This window comes from Rattus norvegicus, chromosome 6, assembly GCF_021556685.1.
Source record: "Rattus norvegicus strain SHRSP/BbbUtx chromosome 6, alternate assembly SHRSP_T2T, whole genome shotgun sequence".
Lineage (NCBI taxonomy): Eukaryota > Metazoa > Chordata > Mammalia > Rodentia > Muridae > Rattus > Rattus norvegicus.
This window is the reverse complement of record NC_141539.1, coordinates 100,054,002-100,070,914: the sequence shown is the minus strand read 5'-3', so window position 1 is coordinate 100,070,914 and position 16,913 is coordinate 100,054,002. Positions and strand designations below refer to the sequence as shown.

Genomic DNA, 16,913 nt, shown 5'->3' with positions numbered 1-16,913 from the left:
GTTATGCACTACCTGACAAGGGCCCTGAAGATCTTTTCCATCACATGCTTATTATAGCTGACACTTCTGCCACAGTGATGTGCCCTGTAGGGTGAGCTCAGTATGACTTTCTTCCATACATGTCAAACCTTGGCAGTAATAATTCATTGAAAAGGTGAACATTTGGCACCAAGTATTAGAAAAGAATAAGACCTACTAGTGTGGTAGCTAGTAAGAAAGAAGATTCAGGAATATGTCTTGCTGGGTTTCATGGGCTATACAGGTTTTCACAGGACACATAGCCTTGAAAATTAGAAAGGTGGAGACAGTTTTATCTAGTTATGACTTATAGTCTTTGAAACCTTGAAGTATTAACCTTCCATTGGCTCTAGTGATCATTGGCAACTAAGTACCTTGCTTTAGTCTGGTTGTCCAGCTCTTGACAACTTGACAGAACTTAGGGTGGGCAGAACATTCAGTTATCAGGACTAAAGTCCCAGCCATTTATTCTACTTTTTCAGTTTCTGGGTGGTGAGGTTTTCTTGTCATGTGGGTGTGTGTTCTAATTCCATGGTGATATTTTGTCATGTATACATAACGGTCCTTTGAGTATCACTGTTTCTAAGAATAAATCTTGTTGATACAAGGGCCCCACCACTTGTGTAGTAATGCACAGTGCTTTGACAACCATGGATAAGTCGATGTCGACCAGTGTGCCTGGCTGTCTTAGAAAATGCACACATCGTGGAAAATCTTGTCTTGCCTATAGTAAATTATCGCCTTGTGCAGAGTATCTAGAAGCACACTGAAAGGATTGTCAGAATGGATTGGAAAGGCATAGGTCAGCACGAAGGAAGATATTACAGACTGCAAATGAGTGTGCAGGAGGAGGTCGTCCATGATTCCCAGTTCTAACTGTGCTGGCCTCTTCAGCTGTTTTGTATCAGGGCTCACACAATGGCAGCAGCCTCTCACGGGCCTGATCAGCACCTGCTCCTCCTGCCTGTTACTTTGATTGTGAAGTAGTTCTCCACGGAGAGCTGCAATGTTTGTAGATTTCCAATGATCAAAAGTGGTTCCCAAAACACACAAGTATGGAAAAATGGTGTCTACCATGAGGCTTCTTAGTGCTTTTGATATGGTAATATTCATTGTGATATGCTAATGTGGATTAGGACTCTCCAAGAAAAAGAATTAATATGCAATGTTAATGAAACTTATTTGATTCAGAATCCTTGTTGGTTTTTTTGTTGTTGTTTTTGGTTTTGGTTTTTAAGAGAAACATCTGTTACAATCACAAACCATTATTGCAGTGTTCCAACAGATTACAGCCTGCAGATGTTGGCTGTTTCATGAAATCAAATTTCTTACACCTTGATCAACTATTTTTTACTTACTTAAGCATACTTTTACTTTGCCAAATTTCCTTTTTCAGAATTTACTCTTCATTTTAAAATCAGAGCCCATTTAATTATTCTGTATGCAGGCCTAGCAAAGAAAGAACACGGTTGTCTCATATTCTAGAGCCTTGCCTTTTATGTTTTGTACTCAATCATATGACTGTAAGAAGTGGTGTAGGGAAGAGTACTACATTCTAGGCTGGAAGAAAATACCATGATAGCTTTTAGGAATCACATCAGGCAGTTTGAGAGGGAGACCCAGCGTCCTAATCATGTGACTGCAGAGGCACTCGTGATGTTGATGTCCTTGCATGGAAACAGGGAAGTCACAAGAGTTCACCTACTACAAGGCATCTTGCAGATGGGCAGATTTCGTCGCAGAGTGCGTTCCAATACAGGCAAGCAGCCGAAGCCAGCAGACTCTGCTCCTTGAATAGAGAAGACCCTAGGAAGAAAAACTGAAGATGGTGGAATAGATCCTGGACAGCTCCTTAATCCCATCTGTAGAGGGTGGATATGAAGCTGCCTCCTTGGCTCCCCAGAAGCTGCCAGTTAAAAATATTAGTGGTGAGGGCACCTCAGAAAGGGGAGGGGAGGAGAGCAGGGTGAGAAGCAGAGGCTGTGGCCCTGTTTGAGAGGAGAGGGGAATTGCCAGGGGCAACTTAAAGTTAGCAGTGATGAGGCTAAGGCAGCATTTTGATGCGGATCCTCTCCAGTAGGAAGTAAGGACAGCTCATTTAGTTTTGTCCTCATTAGCCCTTTCAGAACACTTGGCCAAATTTGCTGTTATTTAATGATCAGTCTTTGCGTTGTGCCAGTTTCCCCATCAATATTTCTGACCTATTGCTTGGAACATTCTAACTACTATGAGAGAATTCATAGCCAAACAAATTTTACAACCAAATTGCTTCAAGTATTTGTTTAAAGAATAAAAGCATGTGTGTAAAATGCCATAGGTATGCATTCCGCATAACACCTAGCATTGTTCACACACAGCAAGCATGAAATGACCATATATGCTTCGATGCATTAATCTTACCTATTGGCCAATGCAAAAAGGCCTAAATATATTGGCAATATCTCTAAAACCCCACTTAGAGAAATTTGGTCATGTAGGTGTAATTTAGTGTCGATGCTCACACAAGCTAGTTGTGTATTTCTCAGGACAATGCACCTCTGTTGTATAAGGTGCTTTTGTTAACAATCTACTTCGATGATGACTACTGAGCTATTCTTGGATATTAGGAAGGATGGGTGGTGCTAAGCCTCCTTGATTACAGAATAAGTAGACTCATGAATCATATTGCTTATTTTCTCATGGAGTATTTGTTAGGTGGCTGATGGGATCTTAATGTGCAGTAGGATAATTTGTGCATTGTGTCCAGCCACTGGAGATATATAGTTATGCTTTATTATCTGTTCATGAAAAGGAAAAAAAGCCTTATATATTTTCTGTAATATAGTGAGGCTAAATTATTTTTTATTCATTTATTTCCTCAGCAAAACTGAGACTTCATTGGAAAAGTAGGTAAGGCTACAGTGTCTTGCTTCCAGGAGCTAAGTCCTGTAGGGAAGTAACAATGTATCTCACAGGAAAATACAAAGTACAGAGCACGGGAGATGGAAACTTGTCCTCATGTGTAGACCCTGTTTATAGGTTCTTTTGCGTAAGCTACCTGTTTTTCGTGGTCTATGCAGACACACTGAACATTTTTAATGGGAAAAAGAATCAGGTAAGACTTTTGGGGGGACTTTTCCTTTGGTTATAGACAGACTATACTCACAACTACTTGGAGAGTGTGAACAGCTAGGAAGCCATTGTAATCAGGATTCTGGGTACTAATGGGAAGGAGGCCATTAGCATAAGGGATGCTCTGAAAGAAGAAAGAAAACCCAAAGAGAGGCTTTATAAGGAGAAGCAATAGCAAGAGGAGTGAAGTGGGCCTGAGGACCCGGTTGTGTCCTTGATCTAGGTGGTTACAAAGGTCCACATGTGGAAGATGTGACTAATCTGTGTTCTGCCATGTTTAAAAAAAAATCTAGGTTCCACGAATGTTCAAAGAATGGAATTTTAGAACAACCCACCTGTCTCCGCAGCTCCAACATGGAGGCCTCCACTTCACCACCCAACATGATATTTATCCAATTTGAAAACTTGAGGCTTTTGTGGCTTTTAAGTTAGAAGCTAAGCTGGAAAGGGAGATAGTTTGATGGCTCTCTGAACATGGGCTAGTTTTTCCCCCCCTCAGTGCTTTAGTAAAGGGGCTGGAAGTCACTGATTAAACACGTATTTACCTGTTTCTGTGTTCAATGGCCTGACCTTGTATCCAATACATGGAGAGACTGTCTCCACAGCCCATGTGTAGCTTTGAAGCTAGTTTGTGCTGGAAGGTTTCTGAATACAGTGATGATTTAATAATTTAGAGTACGAAAGTGGCAGTGGGACACTGTAAATGTTAGAACTGTATTATTCATGTTCCCTGGGCAGTGCGTACTCCAAGATTCACTAATTAGAAATGCCATTAGGCCACAAGCATATGTATCTAATTTTCTTGAGTTTAATTCATTGAAAATAAAAATCAATCCTGATTAGTGTTGATGTGTGCCCTAATGAATAACTTGTTATTCTCAGCATAAGTGGGGTGAACTGTATTTTCCCTTTTGTTTACAAAGCTATTAGCCAACGTATTTTCTGTAGTAGAAATGGCTGATTTTTTTTGAAAGTAGGAACTGTAACAGACATAAAACCTTGCTGTTTCCCACTCCAGCCCAGTGAGGTCCTCACATTATCTCTTGACATGTATCACTTAAGGGATGTACCCTGTTTCTGGTTTGTGTACACTCTAGCTCCTGAGAGCTCTGCTTTGAGACTTGCTGTTCATGGGAGAGAACTCTGAGTTCTTTCAAGGATAGAAATGTCAGTGTTACCTGTGGGTTGTTTTTTTTTTTGTTGTTGAGTAGAGAGAGTAACTGTGTTCAGTCGCAACCATAACGTTGCTATGAATGCTGGATTGAATAGCTCTTGAAACGGAAGCTCTGCTCAAGCTTTGGCTTGTGTCAGCTTCACCTCCAGTATCTGTCCCCTTGTATTTACAATGAGAATCTAATGATGACTTAGGGAGATGGTGTGGGTCTCTAGAGATGCACAGAGCTCACAGTAAGTACAGCAAAGGCTGCCATCACTCTCATTCCTATCAGGTTTCTTGTGCTGATTCTATTACCTGTGATGTGCCTAACTCTTCTCTAATAGAATCTATGGTCTCCACCTAGAACGTAGTTATAAACATGGTGCGTGCTTATTATAAAAATCAGAACACACAACAAAAAAAGTTCCCAAGATTTTAAAACTTAACATTCTTTAAAAGAAAAACCACCATCAGTCCCATTGCCTCGATAACAGCTGCCCAGATGTTCACAACTGCCCAGATGTTCACAGTGGCCCAGAATCTACCAACAACCTGTAGTCACTATTCTAAGCATGGCTCCAAACCATTCACCCCCATGCCTCAGCAATGTGTCTGAAAAGTGCAGATGAAGAGGGTATTTGACCAACACGTGCCAATTAATAAAGATGAGGGTGTGATATAACAAGCTGTGAAGCAGATGCTGTGAGGAGAGCTCAGGGTGAGGAGAGGTATACAAGACAGAGATGAAGAGATAGTGTTTCTTCTGACACTAAGAAACAGCTAGAGATTTCTAAAGATAATCTACATTTTATTTTTATATTCATTTATTTTTGTGTGCATCTGTGTGTAAGAGTATTTGTGCAGGTACATGTGTGTATGTGTGAGGGGTGCAAACATGTATGGATGTAGTTGTGGAGTTCAGAAGATAGCCACTAGTATAATTCTCAGGAACTCCATTTACCTCTCTGGAGACAGGGAATCTCACTGGGCTAGAGCTCACCTATTAGAATGGACTGGCCAATGAGCGGCAAGGATCCTCCTTTATATACCCCTATATGTGTCCATATTCTCCCCTTCCCCAATGATGGAGTTATAACCCCATGGCATCATAACCAGCATTTTTCTGTAAGCCCTTGGAAGATGTGCTTCATCCAGGTTATTCAGGGGAATTCAGGTTTATGTGCTTACAAAGCAAACACTTTATTGATTAAAAAACACACACTAGTCTAATAACATGCAGTTTTTAATTCCCAGTTTTCTTTGGCTGCCTGACAATTGATACATCTGAGGATTATTTGCCTATGTAACCCCTTAGAAATGGATCTGAACTGATGAAACCAATACATTATTCAGCTAGTTTTTAAAATCAAATTATAAAGTCTATCACTGTGTAAGCAAATGTGGTATACTTTTATTAAAAGAAGGCAACACATATCGTGATGGATTAGAGGAAATAAAGAAAAGTGCATTTTCTTGGTGTAAAAGAAAAAGAAAACACAGAAGAGAGAAGCAATTTTTGGTACTTCATTTTGCTTTCTTTGATTTCTTAGCATTCTTGTTTTTAATTAAAATCCTTTTTCCACTTCTTTCTGACTCAGTCTTCCTTCCATCATTGACATGACATTAGTAAATGATAGGTTTGTTCCTTTCTTCTTACCTTTAGAAGGATCTTAGTGATATAGAGACCAGTGCCAATTACAAGGACTATTTTGGTGAAGTTGGTTTTTTATGATAAACACAAGATCAGCTCCAGGCTAGTGAAATCTCTCCAACCTTATGCTAACATTTGCAATGCGATGAGAATGACCTCTCCTCTGTCCCAGTTTCTCTTACGAGTTGACTGTTTGTTCAAATTGTTTTTCATCAGCTTGTATTACCTCATTGTATTCCTTTCTCAAAATTCCATACCTCTGAGAATTTTAAATACTTTTCAGTAGTTGGCACATAATACCCAGTATCTAATGAGATTCGCTTCTAAGACATAAATGGTACAGTGCAGAGCACAGCTAACATAGAACATGGACTACATATAGAATGTCTGGACCCCTCCTATTAATGGCTCTGAAAAGATGGTCCAAGGAAAGCAGAAACTTTTAGTAGTGAGGTGGGAGGAGAGCCATTCTGGCACCAGAGATTTCTGAAGAAGAGCCCTTGTGTTTTATTAAACAGGAACCACTACAATTGCTCTAACAAGCTGTACAGACAACCACACACACCGAGGAGTCTCATTCCTTCACCTCTGAAATACCATCAATAAAGGTGGGCTCCAGGGAATTTACTAGAAAGCAAATGATGGTTAAACCACAATTGCCAGAATTGTATTTCTTCATCAGTATTTCAGGTTAAGTCTGTCTAAAGTCAACGGTGACACCTAAGACTCAGACATGGAAAGTAATTAGAAAAAAATCAGGGTTGATTTTTGTTGGGAATAGGCACAAAGGAGTCCACAAAGAAAAGATTGTTAATAGGAACACAGTGAGTGCAGCTTGACCAAAGAACAAACAAGATGGAATGAATGCAGAGTGTATTTTGTCCAGAACCTTCCCTGGCTTCATTACTTTATCGGCTGCCATTAGCAACTGACTAGTGGAGGCTTCTGCAATTAATTACCTGAATATCGATTTTTCTCAGCTCTACAAATTATTCAATTCTGAAAAATAAACTACTGATCACATGCTTTGAATGGTTATGTTTGTCTACGTATCATTATTATTATATTATTTTTAAAATGTAACTTTTCAAAACTGTAGTTTGGGATAATTAAGATTAGTATTTAACTACAGGAAGTTGGGCGTATGCTTTGAACCTGATAATCTCTTGTTTGGCATATTTCAAGTACATGGGTGTTTGAGAATATGACATAATTATAATATTTTTCCTTCCCCCTTCTCTCTTCAAAGCCTCCCATAGACCATCCCCACCTCACTTCAAATTCATGGCCTGTTTTTTTCATTAATTGTTATTGCACACATAAATGTATATGTATACCCAAAGAAAAGCATGCATCCATGAAACATTCCTGCATCTAAGCTCAGAGAACAATGTGGAAGAGAGCATGGAAAGACGGTAAGAACTGGAGGAGCAGGGGTTTGCTGTGAGACCATGTGTCATAGTAAGGTCAGAAGCTACATCCAAAGTCTCACCAGCGTGACCGACCGCCCAAATGTCAACAGAACAAGGTTGATACCAATGGACATTCCAACCTTTACTCCATCAAAACACAGTAGATTGAGCAGTTCTTAAGTGAATACTGATATTTATCATTACTTATACTGGCATAATTCAATCTTTTCAAAATATTTGCATGAATCCTTTGAGAATTTCAAACACATTATTTTGATCATATTCTCTCCCAATTTCCTTCCTTAACTCCTCTGTATCTCTGTTTTGAAATCATGAAGCACTCACTGATGACTTTATGAGAAGAATGGGCTCTTTCAATTTTAAAGTATAAAACCATATTTAATGTTGAAAAGCTTTATTCATGAATCCACTCTGGTGCGATGACATGTAGAGCGAGAGGCTCTCTACCCTCCTGTCCCAGGTTCTCTTCAACTGGAAGCCACTGTGCTTTATTATGGTTTAAATTAGTATAGTTGCATAGCTAATCAAACTTAGTGGCTTTTAAAAAAGAACTACAATTTATTATGTCATGAAGCTGTGACTTATGGAGGGCTTGGGGGACGTGAATTATTTCTATTTCATTTGGTATTGACTGAAATGATTTGATTGGGCCTCAGAGAGTCACCCTTTAATTGGCTCCCCTGAACAGCTGCTGAGCCGATGCAGTCTCATGGGTGCTGTACATACATTCACAGCTCAGTGGCCTCATCTTTCGTATCTTGAAGATACTGAAAACCGATGATTGTATGTAATCTTAAATGTTACCATATATGTATGTTCGTATCAATATCTAAAATTATTTGGTCCAAGATCGAGATTGTTGGCCAGGGTTCTTTATTCCTCTCCATGAAATGTATCTAGGTGACTTTAGCTTCCTCATGCAATGGCAACTAAATTTTCAGAGACGTTTAAACAATGAAGATCTGAAATCTCCTAGTTTTTCAAGGTCTAGATATTTTTGTACAGTTGCAGCCAGCACATGCCAATTGGGGTAGACAAGATTTAAGGGGAAAGGGACTCTGCCTCTGGATGACAGGGGTATCCAAGTATTTATCACCATCTTTACTCATTTATAATTTTCTTTACAGTAATCCTTTTGTAATGGCTAAGGGAAAAGTAAGACTTTACCTAAGACATTCACTAACATGTATGCCAAGATTATTAAGACAAAAAAATTTACAAAATTATCACTCATTTGCATTATGTCTAAAAGACTACTAAAATTGTATAAAAACACACTTCTGAAATTGTCACACCCCATCTTTGTCGTTATTAGTATGTGATTGACATCTATCTCTGCTCAGAGGGACAAACAGTGTGAAGCATCTCAACACAGCTGGGGATGGGGCCGTCTCCATCAGGAGCGTTTATGTTTGCTAAGTAGCAATGGGGCTTTCCAATTTGTTTATGTCAGTGTGACTAGGGCATATAGAACGTTTCTCGTTAAATATTTCACCACAATACCTGTCTTAGTAATATGTATTTTATATACACTGTTTTATCACCAAGAATGCATTTTTATATGAAAGAAATGTTTTGGAAAACTGTTTCTTGTTTGTTTGGTTTTTTACTTTTGGTACATATTTACTAGGAAAAATATTAAACACCTACTCCATCTGAGGTACTGTGTGCTCTTTGGGGGGAAATATAGAAATGAGCATAAAGGAGTGTTCATTTTGTAGGCTTGGCCTCCCTAGTGTGGAAGATGAATAATTAACGAATAATCACATAAGTATAAATTAGAGCAGAGAGAACGATGTTTCAGTCAGGGATCCTGAGAATACTCGTGCAAGAGAACATTCAGCCAGTGTGGGCAGGGAAGACTCCTGAGAGGAGCGGAGTTTTAAGCAGAGACCTGAGGGAGGAGAAGACGCCAAGCCAATGGAAAATGCTTAGTGAGGTAGAAACGTTGAAGCACATGGTCATCTGCAGCAAGCAGCACATAGTAGGGTGTTGATTATTATTTATTCAGTCCCGTGACATGAATTTTGTGGGGAATTTAAGTCCTTTACATCTCACATAATTATTAAGTAATATCTTACTTCTGCCAGTTTGTGGCTGGTTCTTAGTTTTTCTAGTACCTTTCGCCTTGTGTAGTCTTCTTTATTGTGCTTGGGTGATTTTTTTTTCTAAGAGGGGGTTTCTATTCCTTGTTTATTATTATTAGTCTACCATTGGTTTTGGCTTTGGCTACAGTGGGACTTAAGAAGAATCTATTTGATTAAAGCAAGGCCTTTTGAAATGAGAGTGGTTTAAACACGGATCATAAAATGCACCAAGAAACAAGAGGATAAGGAAGAGAGAGAGGAGAGAAAACCCCCACTGCATTTATATCCATCCATTCCCCATAGTGAGTTTTGTGTCCTGTTGTACATCTTTCTGTATTGCCTACATCAAATGCTAATGTAGTTATTAATTTTGATCGTTCTGGTTTTTGTGTGTATGCTAGACATAACTGGTTTATGTATGGCATTTATTTGCTAGGGTGTTTTTAGTTTGTGTAGTTCCTCTTATTAATGAGTTTTAAATGTCCAGTACTTTCTTGGTGGTTAGCAGCTTTTCTATTTAAAGACTTGGTCTTCTCTTTTTCCGTTTCTTTTCTTTTCATTTCTCTTTTCTCAAGAACATGTTAGTGATAATTTTTTCAGCTTTGTTTGTCAGATGATATCTTTATCTCTGACCCCCAGCTTTGCTGAGAGCTTATTTTCTCCTAGCACAGTGGTTTGTAACCTTCAGAATGCTGTGACCCTTTAATACGTTTTCTCATGTTGTGGTGGCCCCCAAGCCATAAGATTATTTCATTGCTACTTCTTTGCTGTAATTTTGTTACTGTTATGAATTTGTAATGTAAATGCCTGAGATACAGGATATCTGATGTGTGATCCCTGTGGAGGTTGCTACCTACAGGTTGAGAAACATTGCCTAGCACATGTGATAATCTCATCCTAGGACTCCTTTCTGGCCTATGGTGTTTCTATTGAAAGCAAGTAATTGTAACATGTGTGTGCATATATGTATATGTGTATGTGTGTGCATATATGTCTATGTGCATTATGGGTATGCCTGTGTGTGTGTTGTGTTATGTGTGTGTGTTTCTCTCTTGCTTTCTCAAGAAACATCTCTTTGTATTGAACCTCTGAGAGTTGATTTTGGAATAGATTTTGTTGAATTGAATCAATCATGGTGACCCTTGAAACCAAGTATGGTGACATTGACATTCATGTACCAGTATTTTAGTTTCTTTTCTATTCTAGGACTGGGCATTTTTCTGTTACTGTCTTTTAGAGTGTGCTTTTTTTCCTCTAACAATCTTTAGACTCTCTTGAATGCCACACTACAAGTGTCTGCTCTTTTAACTTGTCCCAAAGCTGCTGCTGTGAACTTTTTTGTTCTTCAATATTTCTTCTTTCTTCTCTTTTGTGAATCTGCTAATTGTTTTTTCTACTAAAACTACTTACCCATTTTATAGTCCGTGCACCTTATGCTAGTGTTTAAGTTACTACAGTCCTCTCAGTCTTCTCTGCTAAAATATTGAGTTGTTTCTCTATGCTTCCTTGAAGTTTGTGCAATTTCCTTAAAGGCTTTAAAAAGATCCCATGGTTTGTGTAGACTGATTGATACGCAGTTTGTCATTGGCACTTTGTCTTGTCCATGGTTTGTGTAGATTGATTGATACACAGTCTGTCATTGGCACTTTGTCTTGTCCATTATTGTTGGTTGAAGATGCGGCTTTTTCTTTGCCTGTCTCAGGAGTTTAGCAGCTGCCTTGTGAATGCAGCTACTTCTGCCGTGGAGGAGAACTTAAGTTCAGGTTAGCCACAAGTCCACACTGGTGCAGTTCAATCGCTCAAGGGTTGAGGTGAGCCCAGATACCTCATCCAAAGTTACTGATGTGTGGTCAGAAGCCATAGGATTATTCTGTCTCTTTCTGGACCCCAGGCTGAAGGGGCTGTTCATAAGCCAGCCATGCCACCATGTTACTGTATCCAAAGTCCAAACTCATCTGGAGCTTAACTCACTGCAACCTAGGGTCGTAGTCCATGCAGCTGCAGTCTGTGGGTGGTATATTCTTGCTTTGCAATTCCTTCAGCTACCCAGAGGTAATGTCCAGAATACAGATGTTTACCACTGGTGACTCAGGTCTCTGTCTGGCAGCAGGACAGGTCAAGAAGTGGGCATTGACCTTGGTGTAGAAACTTAAGATTTGATGGCTAACTACACATAAATAAAAGGCAGTCCTATGATATTGACTGACAAATTTTAAAAACTGGTAACTACTATAGAACATAATTAGGGCACAGTGTCATTAATGTATAGTAGTTATTCATTATTTCTTTAAAAAACATTCTCTCTGCTTGTTCCTTTTCTGAAAACATATATTTACATATCACAGATGATTATTCTCTATTAATTTGTTCATATTGTTGCTGTTCCTGTTCTTAAGCACAACAGTGCTGGACAGGGAATTACGTCTGTGATTACTTTTATTTGGGTTGTGTTTTGCTTTTAAATAGGATTATTCAAAGTTTTAAGAACCCAATTTAGAAATATTTCTACCCATTTTTAATTAAAAACCATCTATTTTTAAAAAAATCATCCTGCTCTGGAATTCAAGTCCCTAAATAATAACAGAAAAAAAGTAAAAACTACAGAGGTTTTAATATATATATTTATAATAACAGCCTATATTGTGGAATTACAACATGTTACATTCAGAGGAGAACACCTGATTTCAGAGAAATAAATGACCCTCTACCCCCACCAAAAATATAGATATAGACAGGATCCCAAGTTGCTTTGCTAGCTGGATTTTACATTATTTATATCCAACAGAATTTGGCTGTGAAACTTCAAAGGCAAATAGCTCATGTTTTCTCTCAAGAAGTTTTTTTTTTCTTTCAAGTGCTTGAAAGATGATGGATAGAAGTGATCCCTGCCGATCACATGTGTTGGTGAGAAGCTTCTAGACGTACGTGCTACATGTTTATTGAAAATCAGAGTACAGTGCCACCCCATTTTCAACAGTGTTTCCTGCTCATTAGAAAGTGCTGGAGAGAAGGTGATGTTGGATAAAACTGTGGATGCAAGTTCAGTTAGGGTTTGAACCTAGTGGCCTTGACAAAGTTTCCCCCCAGTAGGTCCTTGTTAGACTGACCGGATCCAGAGAGAGAAGAGCTAGCATAGTCTAGGTTCAGACCTAGGCAGCACTCATTTCCCTTCATAGCCCCCTGTAGACAAATCACAACATCACAAAGTGATGGGCTCAAAACATGTCTACATCTTTCTGTACTGACACAAGCATAATGACTCCATCACTCTGACGGTTTTATTTCAGCTTTTAGTTTCATCCCTGCTTATCTACACAGAGTTCTGAAAGTGGAGAACTTTAATCTGTCCCCATTCCTGTATTTCTGATGTTCTGTCAAAAATATTTATAACCAAAGAGATACTCCAAAAGCTGAAGGAGTTTGTTGGGAGAGGAGTGTGCACTTCTAAATGAGATTTGATTAGGTTTCCCTTGGGAGGGTGGAGTCGGGAGAACAAAAGGCCAGAAATGCTGGGGGGCTGGTGGGATGGCAGAGTGAGTAAGGTGCTTGCTGGTGACCTGAGTTTTATCCCAGAGCCAATGGAAGGGTAAGAGAAGAGAACTAATGCCACAAAGTTGTTCTCTGACATGGTTGTGTGTATGTGCGCACACACGCACATGCACACACATACACACACACAAATGCATACACACACATGCATACACACATGCATATGCACATGCAATGCACACACACACACACACACAAATACATACACACACACATTAAGGCACACACACCATAATATAATAAGTAAATATAATAGGGCTAGAAATTTTGGCAAATTTTTAACTTTGTGCTATTTGATTCTTTATGAAATATTAAGTCATCTTTATGGATTTCCATATTGTTTAGCATGGGGATGCTTACTGTTGTCCTATGATAGCCTTTCTAGAGGGCACACCAGGCACCAAGCAGGGCTTCCTTCATATGTGTTAACCTCTGGAAGTTAGTCAAGATATTTCTGTAACAGTATTTACTGATATAGTCAGTGTAATTTTTTTCACTTGAGATATCTATTTTATTTCTATCATTTCTTTTATTTCAGCTCTTCTTTATGCAACTATTTTTGGAAATGTTACCACAATTTTCCAGCAAATGTATGCCAACACCAACCGTTACCATGAGATGCTGAACAATGTTCGAGATTTCCTGAAATTATATCAGGTCCCGAAAGGCCTTAGTGAACGAGTCATGGATTACATTGTGTCAACGTGGTCAATGTCAAAAGGCATCGACACAGAGAAGGTAGAGTTGTTTATTATTATTATTCTTGTTGTCGTTATTGTTATTATTATTATTATTGTTGTTGTTGTTGTTGTTAAGCAGGATATTTAGATGTATGTACATTTTCCATTCACAGTTCCCTTGCGCGATTGCTTTATAAATGTTACTATAAGTTTTGTAAGTGACAAGTCACTCAATCACATTTATTGAGTGCTAAGAAGGTACAGAGCATCCAGCCATTAACAATCAATTAGTACCAGTCATGATATTCAATTGAGAAAATTCAGTTTCTGAAAACAGCTCATTACTCCATTCCCCTGTGATACTCTCCTTATCACTTAGTAATTTAATGTTAAACTCTCTGAGAACTATTCTTAATTTTTTCCTTTGACTTGCTGTCCAGTTAAAAATTCCCGGGGGCTGGGGAGAAGGCTCAGCGGTTGAGGGAGCTTTCTGCCTTTGTTACCGTCTGGAATTAAGTTCCTAGCGTCTATGTCTGGCAGCTCACAGTTGCCTGAAACTCCTGCTCCAGGGGATCACAACCCTCTTCTGACCTCTGTGGGTATCTACATACACACGTGCATGTGCGCGCATGTACACACACACACACACACACACACACACACACACACACACACACACACAGACGCACACACACAAAGTCATACGCACAGATTTTAAGAGGACTGCCTTATCTGGCATCAGTGAGAGGGGAGGTGCTTGGTCTTGTGGAAGCTTGTTGGCCCAGTATAGGGGGTTGATAGAGGGGTAAGGCGGAAGTGGGTGGGTGGGTGGGGGAGCACCCTCTTAGAGGCAAAGGGGAGGGGATGGAATGGGGGTTTGTGGAGGGGAGACCAGGAATGGGGACAATATTTGAAATGTAAATAAATAAAATAACAATTTTAAAATGTATATTTTTAAAGAGGTAAAAAATCCAATGAAACTTCCCTGTTATAAGTGAAAAATTTATATTCTATCATATTTCCTTCATAACTTTTCTCTATCACATGCATAAGTAATTTTTACTCTTCCCTTGGTTTTTCATACAAGCAATAGAGACATACCTCTTCCAGTTATTTTCATGTCTCACTTGTTGTTGTTGTTGAATGGGAACTGTTCTCTCCACCCCCCACCCCATCTTATCCTTGGGCAAAAAAACCCAAAGTTCTCCATTAAAAGCAAATTAAAGTCTCCCCACTATCCTATACCACTTGATTCACATAAAATATAAGGAATGTCAACTAGAGCTGGCACACAGGAAGTGAAAGCTAATCCTGAGTTCGAAGCATCAGTGAAGACTGTTTTTGGTAGAGCACTAACTTCTGACACCTGATGGTCAAATTGCAACATACTCACTTTGCCGTTTCTAGGTGGTTTGTCTTTTTGACATGTATATGCATGTTTTCCTGTGTGTGTGTGTGTGTGTGTGTGTGTGTGTATGTGTGTGTGTGTATGTGTGTGTGTGTGTGCGTGTGTGTATGTGTGTGTGTATGTGTGTGTGTGTATGTGTGTGTATGTGTGTATGTGTGTGTGTATGTGTGTGTGTATGTGTGTGTGTATGTGTGTGTATGTGTGTATGTGTGTGTGTGTATGTGTGTGTATGTGTGTATGTGTGTGTGTATGTGTGTGTGTGTATGTGTGTGTGTGTATGTGTGTGTGTATGTGTGTGTGTGTGTGTGTGTGTGTGTGTGAAGAACTACTCTATACTACTCTATAAGTGGGGAAGGTACACATGATCAAAGTAGGTATTTCGATAGTGGAAGTTCAACAGGTAGCAAGTGTGTTTCAAGGCAGAGCAGGGATTGTGAGGCCCAGATGATTGAGGGCAGGTGTGAAGAGTGACAATGACATGTAAGGGAAGATGTGTGTGATGCTCAAGCACTCCTGTGCTTACTGTTGCACTCTTCACAATAGTCAAGTAAACATTTAGTTAAAAAAAAAAAGAAATCCTGTCATGTGTAACCAAATGGGTGGGGCAAGAGAACATTACGTTAAATGGGATTAGACTTGGAAGGACCCAGAATGAGAACTCATGTTGTCTCCCATTCAGAGAACTCAGAAGGGCAACTTGCATGTAGAATCAAGGGAGAGGAGTGGAGGAGTAAGTCAGAAGGAGGTTGGCTAAAGGTACTGAATCACACTAGAGTTGCTGTTGAGAACCAGGGAAAGCAGATTACGCTGATGTGACAAATACAAAAGCTTTACTGTGCATGTGTGAAACATGCTAAGACTATTGATTCCTTTTGGCCACTGGAGAAATCCCCAGTCAGATCAGATGCATGTTAGCTAGGGTGATGGTGTGTGTGATGAGAAGAAGACGCAAGCCAGATTCTGGGCATGGAGAGGGTATGTGCAGATTCCTAGTCATTACATCCGCAGTGAGACCATGCTTAAAAATGCTTCTTAGACTACATGCCATATGTTACCAAACAAGAAGAAAACAAAAATTTGTATCCACTTCTGTGATGTTAGTGAAGAATCTAACAATAGCACAGAAGCCCCAGAGGCGTGTTGGTCATCTTGTTAGCTAGTAAATAGTAAGTAAAACACATAATATTAAAATGTGAGCAAAATAAAACAAAACATTTAAAATACAAAGGCAATGCTTTAAGATGTTCACAAAAAGCAATTGGAAAAATGGCTCAGAGTTTAAGTGCAGGTACAGCTCTTGGCAAGAACCCTATTTTAGTTCCCAGCTCCCTAATAGTGAGTTACAACCATTTGTACCTATAGCTGTACGACAGTGGTTCTCAACCTTCCTAATGGTGCAAGCCTTTAATATGGTTCCTTATGCTGTGGTGACCCCCAACCAAAAATATTTTCATTGCTACTTCATAAGTGGAATTTTGTTTTGTTTATGAATTGTAATGTAAATATGTGTGTTTTCTGATGTTCTTAGGCAATGCCTTCCCCTCAAAGAAGTCATGATCCACAGATTGAGAGTTACGGCTCTAGAGGGATCTGATACTCTCTTCTTGCCTCTGTGGAGCTCCCCTCTACTACGTGTGCATGTGTGTGTGCATCTGCATGCATGCATGCACACACACATACACACACACAGAGACACATGAAAGAGAGACACATACATATACATTAATAAAACAAGAAAAATTGAAACATTTTGAGTAGAAATGAAGCATCACAGCAAAACTGCAAAATCAGTTTTTATAATTTGTAAAATATTTTTATAA

At 39.2% G+C, this 16,913-nt stretch overlaps 1 protein-coding gene across 2 annotated transcripts in view; it reads left to right on the top strand.

Moving 5' to 3' along the window:
* The window catches only part of Kcnh5 (potassium voltage-gated channel subfamily H member 5), a 285,644-nt gene that overhangs the window by 164,401 nt on the left and 104,330 nt on the right, over positions 1-16,913 (top strand). For both annotated transcript variants that reach the window (XM_087552218.1, NM_133610.2), the window contains 1 exon segment: positions 13,544-13,743. In XM_087552218.1, the coding sequence (XP_087408344.1) occupies positions 13,544-13,743 (200 nt within the window).